Source organism: Sander lucioperca, chromosome 15 (genome assembly GCF_008315115.2).
Source record: "Sander lucioperca isolate FBNREF2018 chromosome 15, SLUC_FBN_1.2, whole genome shotgun sequence".
NCBI lineage: Eukaryota > Metazoa > Chordata > Actinopteri > Perciformes > Percidae > Sander > Sander lucioperca.
The window spans coordinates 12,886,348-12,902,849 of record NC_050187.1 but is presented as its reverse complement, the minus strand read 5'-3'; the positions used below and the strand labels follow the sequence as shown (position 1 = coordinate 12,902,849).

The 16,502-nt window shown below is 40.6% G+C and overlaps 1 protein-coding gene across 5 annotated transcripts in view; it reads left to right on the top strand.

Moving 5' to 3' along the window:
• Nucleotides 1-16,502, top strand: part of cdh23 (cadherin-related 23) — a 196,972-nt gene that overhangs the window by 46,118 nt on the left and 134,352 nt on the right. For all 5 annotated transcript variants that reach the window (XR_004895229.1, XM_035992483.1, XM_035992484.1 and 2 more), the window contains 3 exons: nucleotides 5,980-6,122; nucleotides 6,383-6,430; nucleotides 6,811-6,903. Coding sequence is in view for 4 of the 5 variants with exons in the window: in XM_035992483.1 (XP_035848376.1) it covers nucleotides 5,980-6,122; nucleotides 6,383-6,430; nucleotides 6,811-6,903 (284 nt within the window). In the remaining variant the exon portion in view is untranslated. The remainder of the gene's footprint in view (nucleotides 1-5,979; nucleotides 6,123-6,382; nucleotides 6,431-6,810; nucleotides 6,904-16,502) is intronic.

Sequence of the window (16,502 nt, the reverse complement as noted above, 5' to 3'; positions counted from 1 at the left end):
AAGTATTTTTACAAAGCAGGTAAAGATCAAGATTTCATTTCTCTTTCTCTCTCTTTCTCTCTTTCTCTTTGTTTTGCCACTGCTTTGGTAGATGGCGTACTGAACTTTGCCCATATACCCATTAAGCCTCTGTGCACAGTAAAATTCAAAGCTATAATTCACAACATGTGTGAAATTGCAGTCCTGACAGTGCTTGTCCCAGTGAATCAGCGCTCAGATGAACGAGAGGTCTAGAGATGTCACCAACATAATAAACAGGGCTTTGGCCTATAGCCTCTTTTCTTTCTCAAACCTGAGGCCCCAAGGGCAGGGCCGAGCCTAGTCCCCGTAACACGCGCAACTCCTATTGATCCAGCAGGGATTGATGTCCACCAGCAGCTGATTTAGCACCCCCATTGGCTCCCTTGCCTTTCCTAAAAGGTTGAGCGGAGTAAAACATGCGGCGGCTGCTGTCTATAGGTTAGAAAGTCTTCCGACTTTTCTTCTTCTCCTCCCCCTCACTTTTCTTGTCTTAATGCAGAAGTCTAACATTGGAGTAGATGAGTGTGTTTGTTACTTTCTTTTAACAAATCTCACCTCATCTGCACTTTACACCTTTCCCATTTTTTCTTTAATTTTACTTTTTATTCTGCTATGCTTCCTTTTTTGTGCACGTTGTACATTTTTGGCTCCCATTCTTGGCTCTTCTTCACCCATTTCCCCTGAAATAGCTTCAAACCACATACAGTATGTATTCTATATTGGTCTCTTTCATTAAAATATATAAGATCAAATCTACAGTGCTCAGCATAAGTGAATACACCCATGCTAAAGTTGACTAAAAAGAGGAATAAAAAAAAATCATCTTTTGGAAATTGATCTTAATGCCTTAAAGGGGTGATAGAATGCAAAACCGATTTTACCTTGTCATAGTTGAATAACGACAGTTTGGTGGGTAACTAGGACATACATAGAACCTCAAAATCCCATTGACACCCCTTTCCTCTGCAAATCTCACAATTTGAAACTGCCTCTGAAAACGGGCAAATCTCAACGAAGCTCATAGCTGACGTCAACGCGGTGGCTCCTCCTTATTTGGCTCTAGTCTTTATCTTTGTCACGCCCCAACATTTACATAGGCTACACCACTGATCTGAGATCAGGTAGTCTTCTAAATAGGTCGCGCACTTCTCAGAAATTGTATTGTATTTTGTTTTGTTGATGTGAGGCTATTTTAATTCCAAAGGCCAAGGGAACTTTATCAGGATGCATAGTATCCTGGGGCCTCATGTATAAAAAAATTGCGCAGCTTTCATACCAGAAGATGGCGTACGGCCAAAACTTGAGAAGTACCTACGCACAGAAATAGTCACATGTATAAAACCGCGCGTACGCCAGGTCCTGCGCACCTGTCCTTTATACATCACAATCAAAGTGAAATTGAGCACACATGAACGAGCCACCGACCCCACCTTGCCTCCTCCCATAAATTAATATGGAAATTACTATAAATGCGCCCCCGACGTCATTCTTCGTCCAATCACAACGGGTTATCCCGCTGCAGACGGGAAAAAAAACTTCACCGACTGTGAGGATGAGGTGCTGATCGCGGAGGTAGAGGCGAGAACAAAAAAGTTCTGTTTGGAGGTTTGTCATCTTGGATAGGCTAAGCAATAAAAGAAAATGCCCAGAGTGGCAAATGGTGACTGGGCAGTGAATGCACCAAACCATGGCAGAAATTAAAAAAATAGTCTAATGTTGAACTGGAAATCAAGAGAATAGCGGCAGCGTCACACCAGTTACAGAACAACATGCATCTCAGTGTCAGTCCAAATTACTCACAATAAGCATTTTGAACTCACTGATGTAATGCCATTTATTTATTTTCTAAGTGTTAGTACGCTCAGTGAAACGTCCAGCGCAAGGAAGATCCGACTCAGAGGAGGAGAGGTTAGTGAGGCCAGCGTCTCCATGGCAGGTGACAGTGCGCACGGATCTGCTGTGTCACGCATGGATGAAATAATGAAATAGTAAATAGGACTGCAGTAACAAAAATATGTGCAGAATTAAGACAGTCAAGACGGCACAGTGTTTGGTGGACCGGGCACACCTTGTTCGGATAGCCTACAAATCATCCAAGGGATCAATTACGCATCACATGAGTTTGCCCACCCAACACAGCGTTTGTTCCTGGGGAGATGGAGCCATGCGTCCCACCTGCTGTGCGCCATGGATGTCTGAGTCTCAGCAACTACAGAATCACAGGCACTATTGCATTTTTCTGTGCCGATCTTTTTATTGCACAGTGAATAAGATATTTCATCTATGGGAAATACAGAGGATAACTGAAAGTATTTTCTAAGTGGATTTTTCATTTATTTCCCGTCCTCATGTTTAACAGAGGTTAAGTAGCCTGCGAAGTAAACAGTTAATAGTGTGAAAGATGTGAAACATTATCCACATAAATGATCAAACTTTTATGGAGTATCAGCGCATATAATTATGTCTTTTCATAGACAACCTTACAGACGTGTGCCAGTAAGTGAAGTAGAAACTTTATTTTGTAATGTTTGGTGATTTTCGGCACTTTTCAGTTAGAATTCGCCACGTTACAGAGTCAGAAAAGACTTTGCGGACGGCCCGCCCATTCTCACGACTGCTCAACAGTTTGCGTGACGACCCACACATTGTCACGTCAAGTTCATTTTTTATACATCACAAAGTGTCCGTGAAAACCAGCGTACGCAAGCTTTTCATGCGTACGCAACGTTTATACATGAGGCCCCTGGATCCATGAAATAACTGGCCTTTAAAAATAAAAATCTGCCTGCCTCTATGGAAATTTAACATAGGGGTGTACTTACTTATGCTCCCTGTATTTTAAGGAAGAACATTTATTTATTTACGATACATTATTCATTCACAAAGAAAATTGGTGTCCTTAAGGTTGGATTTTTCCTCATTTTTTTAATTAAGGTATTAAGATCAATTTCCAAAAGATGATTTTTTTATTCCTCTTTTTAGTCAACTTTAGCATGGGTGTATTCACTTATGCTGAGCACTGTATATGAGCTTCATCAGTACATCTGTTGAAAAATGTACTCATGCATTCCTTCACATGCATTGAAATATTTGGCGTGTTGGGGAACCAGCAGAACTTGAGTCTAGGGTTTTAAGAGGCTAAATAAAACTGCATGTATGTTGGTATCCTGCTTATCACAGAGCGAGTCTTGTAGGCTTTCTCTCACTTTTTTATTAACCCACAGGAGGACACCCATCTCTAAATCTAACAGGTCAGTATGGTGCTAGGCAAGTGTTGAGGTTCGACCCCCAGATGTCTTTAACTTACCTTGGTTTGTTGCATTTAGCTCTGCTTTGGTCATTCTGGCTTGACCTTACTGTCGGAATGCACAAGGAAAATTCAGTATTCAGGATTCAGTATTTGAGTTTGCGGGAGAGGTTCAGAGGACAATGGGAAAGAGAAAGGTGAGGTAGAGAGATGATTCCTCCAGCCCATCGCTCTTGTCGTGAGAGCAGAGTAGAGGAGAAGAGGAGGGGCAATGTTAATGTGCACTGTATCATTCATAACAGTAATACTGGCATCACTTGCTGCTAAATAGCATCATTTGTCAGGGAAAGGGCTTGGTGCCACGGTGTTACAGATAAGAACCAGAAGGATACCTACACTACGCATGCACACACACACACACACACACACACACACACACACACACACACACACACACACACACATACACACACTATGTACTTTTTACAATACTTGTGAGGAATGTTTGTGATTACAGCAGTGTTTTAACCAACCTTGACCCTCAACACTTTGCCCCTTTACCTTTTATGTATTATAATCCTAAATCTTTCCTAAACCCTTAACCCAAATTCTAACTCTAAAACTAAAATCAACCTTAAGATAATCCTAACTTCAATTGTAAAATTCAATTAAGCCCTAAAGATATATTTTGCTTATTCAAATCCGGCTGTGTCATTGCAGTGTGGCCAGTGTGTTTAGATGAACAGTGTTTGGCTTCCCTCCGTGGCGCCAGTGCATGGAGACCAGTGGAGGTCTGCCGAGATACTTTTAAGGATATTTAATCCTGTTATTTATACAAATACGGTCAAAAATCAAATAATAGTCACACAAGCAATAAAATGTCACAGTTCTTCCATATCTTGGACAGCTCTTTCTTTGAGGACAAAGTAAGTTCTCCTACCTAATCTCATCTATTTTGCTTTGTCAATATACTGTATGTTACTTCGGGCAAAATTGAAAACCTGACAATCTAAGAAAATTAAGAGACATTAGAGCAAATTCATACATAAAGTGCAGTACCAAATCCTAATCTAATATACATCTGCTCACTGATTCAGCAGATGTAGACATATTCCAGCCTTCAGCTTTCATGTGCTGGCTATCCATAGTAGAGAATCTAACCCATATGCTTAATGGGTTAGTCTTAGTTTGCCTCTTTTTTTCCGCAGTAAAAGTTAATCTTCCACAAGACTTGCTCTTTGAATGATTTTATAATAATTAATTTGTTATCCTTCATTCAAGTGTACATCTACCCACATGGAGCAGACAATTCCTCCACAGTCGAGAGGGCTGGAAGGAGGAGGAAAAAAAATCTGCTAGTTATTATTGATGACTATGAGGTAAAATGCTCAATTTGCACTGTCTTCAACAAAATTATAACTCACATTGAAAGAAGCTGAATTTGCATAAATCTCATTAGACACGATGAGAGGAGTTCATAAATCGTTATATTAATTAGTCATTTTTGCCACCCTTTCATAGGAAAATTGGGTGTATTAATAAAACGAGAGGGGTGTGTGATTGTGAAGCCTAATTGGTCTTTGTGTTAAGGTTTTTGGTGCGCAAGTGACAGGCTTGATTTAGTTTGGCTTCACCTCTATTGTCTGACCGAGAGCCTGTAGGGGGTGGGTGTGCGCGCACACATGTATATGATCTGTGTGTTAACTCTCCCATTCATGCAGTCATATGCAATACCCTCCTTTTTCTATGTAGGGTGAAAGGTGGAGCTGAAGCCTATCCCAGCATGCGTGGTGTGAGGTCAGCATTGCAGGGCAAACCCACAAACATTCTGTTGTTACTGAGATGTGTGTTCATGGTGAGAATTAATGGAACAAGTGAGAATGAGGGTAGGACGGAGTTACGTTGGTGTTTGGGCAAGTGAAGGTATTTAGTTGTAACATGTAACTTTTTTTAGCTCACCTCTACAGGACTACAGTTCAGCACCATGGACAGTGTCTAATCCCTTCTGGCTGTCTCGATTTCCTCTTTTTAGGAAATCAATGAGTAATGTTGCTACCTGTAAAAAAATATCTGGCTCTTCTCTACTGGGATGTACATTTACATGTAAATGTGTGTCTGTCTGTGTTCTGTGAGTCGAAAGAGAACATAATACATATTCATAACCACTGGGGTCCATTGTGTGTGACTGATATTGGCATACCCTCCCCTTTAGCCCATTACGATACCCTGCCCAAGCAGGCTTGATGGCGCTCCACCTCTGGGTTTGATTAGTCAGCCTGTCTGAGCACTAGTGTCTGTGACGAATGAAGCCTGTGAACCACTGCAGCTTCAATTAAAAACCCTTTTCTCCTCTAGCCTTGCACAGGGTAGTGTGGATTTGTGTCGATGCCATCTTTATCCTTAACTTGAAAATGCAGCTTGTCGCACCCACATGATTTTAGTTCTTTTTGGATGGTGTCTAAATCAATCTTTGCCCTGACATTGAAGGTCAAGTTATTTCCTTCTTTTTTTGTGTATTTAGTGGGTCATTTTCAGAATACTTAAAGGAGAGGAGCAGCTAAAACAAAAAAATGCTGAACAATGATTTTCAGGCACGTAACAATTATGTTTCATTCAATACAAATGCATCGGGGTAAGAAATACAATGACATGTTTCTTGAAAAGCTCAAGATGTAGTTAGACATTCTGACCTTTGACTGTCTGCCTGGCAGGTTCATCAGTGGCCCAGCTGAAAGCAGAGGATCCTGAGGGGGAACCTCTCATGTATGGTGTTTCAGGAGAAGAGGCCATGAGGTATTTTTCTGTGAACAAAGACACTGGTGTGGTCTGGCTTCGACAGCAGCTCGATCGTGAGGTATGAACACCAAACCAACACACACGTTTACACATTACCAAAGCAAATGCATTGTACATAAGAAAAGACACTCAGGACAATTTTGAAATGGGAGATGGAATGTAAATTATCAAATGATGAAAGAGCAGTGAAAAGTGCAATGCTCTTCAGCGGGGAGGGATGAAAAAGAAATGGTTTTGAGTTCAGAGTGGCATTTCTACAGTGTGTCTTTGTATTATCTGCACTGCTCTTTTGCACTAACATGTCCATGTCTTCAACAGACCAAGTCAGAGATGCAGGTCGAATTCTACGTGAGTGACATTCAAGAGGTAAGAGACAGATTTACACTGTGATCACAGTTATGACACCTCCACTGACACCTGGTTACAGCCTGACTAAATGTCACATAGATGGCTTCTCTCTCAACCCATCTCCCTTTCAGTCTCTTGCTTTCATTCACACCCTTATTTCACTCTTTCTCACATATAATCATCACACCTGTCTCACTTAACGCAGTTTAGTTACTGAAACACAATGAGGTTTATCCCACTCTCCCCCGCGGGTAATCTATCACACACTTGTCTTGTTTTCTTCACTCTTAATCTTAGTTTGGTGTGGCTATTACACATTTTCAGTGACTACCGTTCTCTGATAAATAAGTTGTGGAGGAGGCTTTGGAACAACTTTACCAAGGTGTTTCCTCCCTCAGGTGGTCAAAGACACCGTAAACATCCAGATTGGAGATGTGAACGATAATGCGCCTTCCTTCCATGGGCAGCCTTACACCGTCAACATCCCAGAGGTAAGCCTGACAGAAAGATATTTAACTTATTAACTTAATGTACCCAATGTAGTAGTACAATAATTTGTGTGTGAGTTTGTGATGCACCTCTTCCTGCAGAAAACTGAAAAAGCATCATATGTAGGACAATTATATAGTATAACTAGGGCTGTCAAATGATGATTTTTTTTTTAATTGCGATTAATCGCTAAATTTCTATAGTTAATCGCGATTACTCGCATATTTTATCACATGATTAAAATTCTATTATTTTGCATTTCAGAACTGTTTATGTTCATTTTAACAATGGAAAGCAATTCTTAGCAGTGTATCTTAAGTGGTAATCAAATGAATGCAAAGAAAGTTACTTTATGAACTTGACTTTAAGATTTGTATTTGTTTAGTATTTATTTACTGTAAACAAAAGAAAAATGTGTGAATCTGTCATTATTGCACAATTCCTCCAAGTACCTAACTAAAAAACCCTATCCTTACTAGAGTCAATATAGTGTTTAGTAACTCCTAAATAATGTTGATTACTCACTGACGTCCAGTGATCACCGGTTAATGAGACAGCATTTGCAGCACCTTGCAGCTGTTCCAGTTGGGCTGCTTTCTCCGTGTCATACAGGCTGTGTATGGTGAAACTACTGTCCCCCTCGACGGCAATGTATAAGACGGGTCAGAACATGTCAACCGTAGTACGTCTTTAAGACCCGAGTCCTCTACGATGCTGACAGGTCTGCAGTTAGTTGACACCCATTTCGCAAGAGCTGTAGTAATTTTTTGGGATTTGGTTTCATCCACAGGTCAGCAAGTAGCACTCTCCAAAATAGTGCTTTGCCTGAGTGGGTAGCATGCTAGCGGGTAGCATCAACCTGAGTCACGTTAATTAGCTCGTAGGTGGTAGCTCAAGCTTGACGTGCTTCGGTGATATTTTAATTTGGCTTTACACAATGTGCATGTGGCTTTCTACTTGTCTACTGAGCCATCCGGGAGTTTTGAAAAATACAAAGCGTCATTCAGAATTGTGTTGCTGCTGTCTTTCTCCATCGTGCCTGCAGCCTGCAGCAGCAGGAAGTATGGCAACTTGATGATAAGTAACAGTGCAGCAAAGGGTCAAAATAGTAGCCTGTTAGGCACGACGCGAAGCCAAGTGAAGTGTAAAATAAATTAATAAATGCCGGCATGCGATTAAAAAAAATGAACGCGTTATGCCCGGCCCTTAATCGCATCGTGTTAATGCTGACAGCCCTATATATAACTTCTTTTTTTATGAACTTAAAAACAATGATGCCAGCATAAAAACTGACCATCCAAAGAACAGTTTCCTCACATATAAAGTGATTTGACCAACAATGGCTTGATTCTGGAATTTAAGAAAAGGTAGAAAAACATGTATTAAAATTCACCTCAATGTTCTAACTATTTTTACTAGGGCTGTCAATCAATCAAAAAAATGAATCTAATTAATTACAGACTCTGTGATTAATTAATCAAAATTAATCGCATACATAATTAACGGTGCCTGAACCGATACTTTTTAAGAAAGTAAAAAAAGAAAAGAAAACAAAGGGTACTAAACAACAGTTGGTGACATTAAAGAATGGCTTGTTTATTGCTAAGGCCATATGGTCAAAATTAAATGATTTAATAATAATGTATAACAATAACAATAACTTATTTCACTAGTAAATTGCTGTTGAACCACAAAAACAACCACCAAGGACATTTACAATAACTTCAAATGCACCACGAAGCTGTAGTTTACCAGTTTCATTGAACGCACCGTCTGTGTTGTTTTTCCGATGGCAGCTTGGCAGCTGCAGATTGTTACATCCCGCTGTTGAGTCACAGTTAGGGATGGGTGATACCACACTTTTAGGATTCGATACGATACCGATACTTTTTCTTGCATTTTCATCGATATCGATACCGATACCGTTAATTTCTTATTGCCAATTTTTGTCAGTAAAAATATTATTACATTTAAGACAAATCACAAGACAAATACAGACCATTTATACAAAATGTATTATGGTCAATACATAATAAATTTAAAAGTAAAATAAATAACATAAATATGAATGAAATAAATTAAATATGAACAAAAACATACACATTTTCAGGCCCTTGGCTGTGTCGCTGTCGGCTGTGTCGCACGTTGACGCTCATTCGCTCGTCTCCTGTCACGTGACATGGGCCAGCTCAATACGCTGCCAGGTACAGGGGTGTCCCGGCACAGTCATTTAAGTAAGTAATCTAAAACAGCTGAAAGTAATGCATACACCCCCAATTATTATTTTTTAGTTTATATCGATATTTTTTTAAGGAAATCGATGCCAAATGAGTAGCGTGAGTATATCGATCTATCGATACCACAGGATCGATACGCCCATCCCTAGTCACAGTCCTCTACAGTAAAACACAGTCAAACTTTACACCGTTCAGCGTTAGCTGTCAGCATTGTAACCATTGTGTTTAATCCAGCTACTAGCTAGCGGTAGGCTAACGTTAGCTGCTGTCGAGTGTAGTGTTAACTAGCTAGCAGTAGGCTAACGTTAGCTGCTGTCGAGTATAGTGTTAACTAGCGTCACGTGCAGCGGTGTTTGTGTTGCCTGTATCGTCTTCAGAGCACCAGAGAGAAGAGCAGACATATCAGTGGCACCAGATTTCGGTAGCCAGGGTTGGCAGGAAGAAGATTTTTACAAGTATATGTTCCAGTTAATGATCCAGGCAGAACATTCTCGTCTCCCTCCTTCATTTTACAGTCCAATGGTGGCTAGAACGGCTCCGGGTCAAACGTCAATATGGAATGGATTAATCTGCGTTAATCTGCGTTATTTTTTTAACGCGTTAATTTCGATTAATTAATCTGAGAAAAAATAACGCGTTATTTTGACAGCCCTAATTTTTACAGTAGTAAATGCATAGTGGTTACATCCAACTCCTGGTGATCAACAATTCACAGTGCTTTTTTGGTCTCTGGTGCCCTGGAAAAGCTGTGTTTTGCTGCACCTGTGATCTTCTCATGATTTGAGGAATTGTCTTCGAACTCCTGTTTCGAGAGTGTGCTAACAGCCTCCTTTCTATATGGAAGAAAAACACTGCATTAGAGACCTCAATCACCTTTCTCCTCTCTGTTTCTCTGGCTTCTCTGTCCTCTCTGAATCTGCTACCTCCCTCCTCAGCTCTCACTTCTTTCCATCTTTCTCTCTCCTCTTCGCTCTCTCCCTCATCTAATCCTTAATAGAAGTAATTGCCAGAATGGAGTGGAGGACTTCAAAAGGGGCTGAACTCCACACACACACACAAACGCACATTTTGTTGTGTTTATATTGAGCACATAGCCCTTTCTGAGTCGTCACCAAATCTTCAAAGCCACTGGCTTTTTCTCTCCCCAATCCATGAAGTCAGACAAATAAATGGGAGAAAGGAGGACCGTTAAGACGAGGCTTTTTCGACCACCCACCAGGGAAGGTTCTCTCAGGCCAATGCAACCACTGCTCAGTTGTGTGGGACTTACACTTATAGTCCACATACAGACTCTGCAAACAATACGCTTCAGTTTAGCCTCCGGAAAGCCATTAACCAGAGCTGTATTTGACCCTCAGTCGCTTACATATTGTTAGTTCCCTTAAATCACAGTGAATTACTGCTTGTGTCAGTCCTTCCATCCTAGTGCTTACAAAATTCAAGCTTTTTTATTTGAGGCAATGGGTTGTGGTAATAGATCTTTAAAACACTAAACACTGTGAACACAATGAGACAATACAGTCAAAATAAAAAGGCATGCCTTTTGTATGCGACCACAGAGTGAGACTAATGCAGGTGGAACGTGTTTTATCACAAATCTCTATCACTTTAGTTGTTTGTGTGCCTTTATTATAAATGAGACACAGCACATTCATTCATATTTGTATGAATGTATGTTGCAATTACAATGCAGCACACAGTCCAATCTGTACACAAAGAGCTTTTCATTAAAGCCTTCTACCTCCTTCCATCTGGAAGTAGGAGTTTTTGGGAACAATGTTTCTTCCTCATTGTACCTGTTTGCCCTTCCTCTACCCTTTTCTTCACCTTATCCTGTTTGCCCACAACTTTCGTTACACCGGCATTTTTATGGCCTCATTACCTCTTTGACCCTAACTGACCTCTAGCGGGCGAAGCAAACATACTGCGACATCACTCCATCATGCTGTCACACACTGTCTCACTGGACATGCCAGAGTAACTGGGTGTTAACGTACAATCAACACTACTAGATAGTGCTGCTGAACTTTAGCACACAGAGAAAAAGATGGTAAAGGGGTGATGGATGTGAAGAATGGCAGAGGAGGAAAGTAAAGTCATGACAGAAAGACAAAGGATTGAAATGATGGAATTTAACACACAGATAAAACAGATTGACGGAAGCCAAAAAGAAATCAACTCAAAGGGCTTTAGGGTCGTTTAAACAGAAGAATAATTAGGAGAAGAAGTATATTGAGGTAGGCCTGATGCAGCTCAGCAGTGAGCAGATGAAGCAATGTGAGTGGCAAGGTGAGCAGTGCAGTAGGGAGAGCGGGGGAGAGTGTGTGTAAATGTCGTTTTAATTTGTAGAGCTATAAAGAGGGTGAAGGGGAGCAGGTGGGCTGCTAGCATTCCTTCTGTCAGTGCTAATGAGCTGGCCATATTTACAGCATCCACACACTCAGGCAGCCAGCAGCACAGACTGGAAACAAGAGGCAAAGACTATCACCAGAAATGTTTTGATAGAACAGCAGATGGGCCACAACCCAAATCCATTATTGGATGAGATGATGGAGTGAGCCTCCAACATACTGAGAAGTGTTTTTCACATTCAGCTGGACAGGTTTATTTATTTTTTATTTTTTTATTTAACCTTTATTTAACCAGGTAGGTAATATACAGTCTATATAAAATGATAAATGTAGTGAAGAGTCGATATACAGTTAGTGCAAAAAAGGTAGTCCTCCTATACAGCAAGCCCTCTATTGAAAAATCCAAAATGATGTTGTGTGTGCATCTGTGTACTACGGAGCTGCTGTCTGAGCAACTGTGAGACCATCCATGGCTTAAAGAACAACCCTCCCCAGAAACCCTCACACACACCTCCCCCAGCTGTCTGACCCTCAACACTCCCCCACTGGGAGTCGGTCTCTCTGTCAGTGCCACTGTGATAATATCAAATGCCAGCACTAACAACTTTTCAAAGTGTGCCCAGTGTGTGCCATGCCCTGCGGTTCCATACACTGCCCCCTGACCCTCACTTGTATTCTTCTGCTTCTCTTCCTCTGCAGTCTCTTCTGCCTTAAATGCCTGTTTCTGTCCTACACGCATAAATCTACACAAAACACATTTTCTTAATGCCATTATTGGATCATACACGTTCACCTCACATGTTTCATCATAGTGTATATATATATATATATATATATATATATATATATATATATATATATATATATATTAACCATACTTGTTTTACCATGATCTTAGCAAGGTATACGTTTTATTTTTATTATTTTTGGTTGAGCCCCTCCAGCTACAACTTTTCACAATTTAAATACCAGCTCTTTTTCAACCTCTTGCCAACACTCCCATTCATCCCAAACTACAGTAGATACGCAGTGCAGTGGAATCCTGCCTTTGATAACGCTGTAATGATGCACACAAGATTGTAAAGGCGACTTCAGACCAGCGCTGTAATGCAGCACATAGATTACGTTTATTGGCAGACAGGCAAGAGGCTTCTGGTGATAGATATCCAAACTTTATCTGTTTACTGTCTCTCAGGTATGTCAGGCAGGTGAGCAAATCCCTCCTCAGCCTCTATTTTCTATCAGCCATATCTCAATGTCCCTCTCTAACCTACAGTAAGCTCTGATGAACTACGGCTGATGTTATAGAACAGGGCTGCCCAAGGTGGAAACCCCTCAGGTAAAAGTCAGACATCTAAAGAAAGAAAAGCCCTTCAGTCTGGTCTGAAAAAATAACTTTCTTTATTTGGTTTGTTTTTATGAGAATTCTCCAAAAGGAGCATAGTTACAGGAATCATCAGAAACCTGAGGTTATTTGTTGCTAAAACAATTACAAGTGACTAACGTTCAATTAAAATTATCCTTTGTTTTGTGGCACACTGCCCCGAATGGAAATCTGGCTCTTGTTTATGTTATATATACAGTATATATATTTGATTAATCAATGACTTTTATCAGTTGGATACTTGAGTGTTTGCTGCTCAAAGGCACTATAACCAGTTGAGTAGATGAGAGGAAATCAAACCAGCATGGATTAGCCCCCAGCTTTTGGCTACTACTTCCTCTAAACATTTAAACTTAAAACACACAAGCACACACACACACACACACACACACACACACACACACACACACACACACACACACACACACACACGCACACACACACACACACACACACAAATGCACTCATATTTCCGATAATATTGGCAAAGGGTGTTTGAGAGCTCCTATTATGCCTGTGAATGAGCTGCTTAGTGTTTGATGTGGGCTCTGGTAGCAAAACAGAGGCACCTGCTTTTTGATGTGCCCTCTATCGCTGTCAGGTAGAACATACATGAATCTGTTATATTTCTTTCTTCTTTGCCTTTTTCACTTCTGAAAGCTGAAATCCATCCCTAATCTTTCATCGCCTTCTGCCCTGTATCTCAGCAGGTTACAGCATCCAAAGGTAATTTGTTTACCAGGTTAAAAAAACAGATATTATAGCACCTTCAGTATACGGGTGACTAATATCATTGCAGTTGCAAGGTTCACTGGGAACTTAGTCTTGTTTGTATGGGAATACATTTATTTTGTATTTTACAAAATATTTGTGATTTAACTTCTACAGAGTCATCCTGCACATAGAATGAACGGACACCAATACACACACACACACACACACACACACACACACACACACACACACACACACACACACACACACACACACACACACACACACACACAGCCTCCTAGAAGTTGGATTTATCCCATAATGATTTCAGTATCATCTGTCCTGGTCTCTCTTGTAGTGTAATTGAATCTAGTGGTTACTGTGCTGAGTGGGGGCTGGTTGACAGGCACAGGCCTTAAAGAGAATTCTGCCTGACACTAAGACCCTGAGCCCCATAGGGAGGGATCGAGGGATTTAGGGAGAAAGAGAGAAAAAAATGGATAAAGTGAGAAGGTTAAATGGGAAGCAGTCAATATTTTACTCACCTCAGGCTCCATTTATAACTTTCTCCTATTTGGTGCTTAGGACCCAATTCTAAGCACAAGTTGTGGTTTCTCAAAAGAAAGTATCCTTATTGAAGAATTTGCAGGAGAAATGTTCTCCAGTTTTTGATGGCATATAAGAAGCTGTTCCTCTGCATCATGTCTTTAATAATGAATAATGTACTCATGAATACAGTTAAAAAGTGTTTTGGAAGTGTTTAGTGTGAAAGTGTTTTATTTTTTTCTCCATCTGTCCATATGATTATCTGACAGCACTGATTAGACCATAGCACATGATCATCCTCTACAAACTAATCTCAACTCCTCCATTCTTTATACAACGCAAATACAGTACATATGGCCAGTTTATCTACAGTACTAGAATTGTCTACCAACTGTTTGTTCACATATTTAATGCAGAACTAGTCCCTTAATTTCCTTTTTTTTTCATTTCACTGATGTTTTTTGTCTGTGTAGGGGGGGATTTTCCATCTGCAGATATTGAATATAGATATAACCTTTTTGAATGTGCTTACCACACATGAAACCAGTATAAAGGAGTGAGTGCAGTCATTCACTTCTATGAATGATTATTCAGTTGTGGATTTCATTAAGCCTTTCAAGATGGTCGCTAAAGTGAGTTGTCAGAGAGGACGTCGTGCCTGTAGAACAATTTTTCCACTCATCCTTTCCAGTCCAGGGGTTAACGCAACAAATACTGCCTGGGCATCACGTATGCTGTCACTCATGAAGGTAAATCACCTCCTCTTCCTCCTTTATCTTTCTGTCATTTACTTTATCCCACTGAGCATGAAGAGCACCTTGATTTGCGTGCTACACAGAGATGGGCACAGATTTGTCTGTCAAAAAAAAACTAAGGCTCCTGTTTATGTTGGACCATCGAAAAGTGTTTTCCTTTTTCCTAAAAAAAAGGGGGGGGGGGGGGGGGTAAGGTTTCGAGCACACAAGGAAAGACTGAAGGGGGAGAGAGAGAACGGCTTGCACTCCCAAAAGCCATTAAAGTTTGATTCACCCACTCCTCACTCTTTGAATAAATCAACCTGTCGTGCCCTCTCTCCCTTTCTTTCAAGTGTGTGGGTCCCACCCCTCATCCCTACCCCCACCCTGCCTTTGGCGCTCTCCTTCCCTCTAACACTCACTTGGCAGAATTGTGAATTCTGACAAGGTTTTGCTAACATTGAAGACAGTTGTGCATCTTGTCAGTCCTTTCATATTTGTTGCGGCAACATGGGTGATTGTGTTTATGTTTGAGATGGAAAGAAATACAGAGTGCTTACTCATACTCATTGCTTTTTGCGATGTGTATGATACCATGGTTATGGAAAGAAAACTCTGCTGAAAGAAGAATTGTGTGGGGGGAAAAAGTTGTTTAGCTACAAGTCGTGCCTTCAACCTCACCAGGGCTCTAATTTGGCATTTTCCTCAGTGATTCTTTCCCTCTGTCTTCGTCTGTGTCTCAATATGCATCTCCCTTCCCACTCATCTGTTTTCCCCCTCGCTGTTCCTCAGACCGTAGCTATATTTTCCTTAATAGAGCTTTATAGCCTTTCCAATTTGCTCAAATCTGTTTTGGCTGTCACTTCAGCAATTGAGATAGTAGGGAGAAAGGGATTACAGAAAAAATGATGCATTATGAGAAGTATTGAAGAAAGGAATAGGAATACTGTTGCTACCAATGGTTTTTCCTCTTTCTTGTTGTACACTAGTGAACCATACATACACAAAAGCTTGCTGTAGAGTAAAATATGATTAACTTGAATCATACCTTGTACTAATACCTTGTACTCTCTTCTATAGAAAGCATCACTGACTTGTCAGTAAAAGCAATGCTTTAGTTAAAATATGATTTATTTTGCTGCTACTTTTACTGTTCATTTTACAGCTCAGATTCCAGGTTTTACAAAGCTATGTTGCAGCAGGCATACATGACAACCACAACAAACACCTCTCAAACCAATTAAGGTGACAAACAGATGTTGAAGCTCCAACTTACAGCCCATCTTTGTCAAATCTCTGCTACGTTTTCACGTTGTCTTTCTACTCAGGCTGATGGTGTCTAGCAGGGTCTTGTTTGGCACTTATAGAACAAACCATCCATTTTGCCCGACTAGCTGAGGGGACTGACAGTGGCTATATTGGTTGGTCTTTCTAACGATACAGTTCCCGGGAAGACTACTAGCTGCTTGTCTGAACTTTTGTGTCACCTAAGCTCATACATACAAGAAACTAAATCAAATGGATGACAATGATGTTTATTTAGACATTCATGTCCTCCCAAGGGTTTAACACTTAGCATTGTGGACACTTTGTGGTTGTGTCATAGTTTAACGGGCTGATTGCTGAAGTGATTCA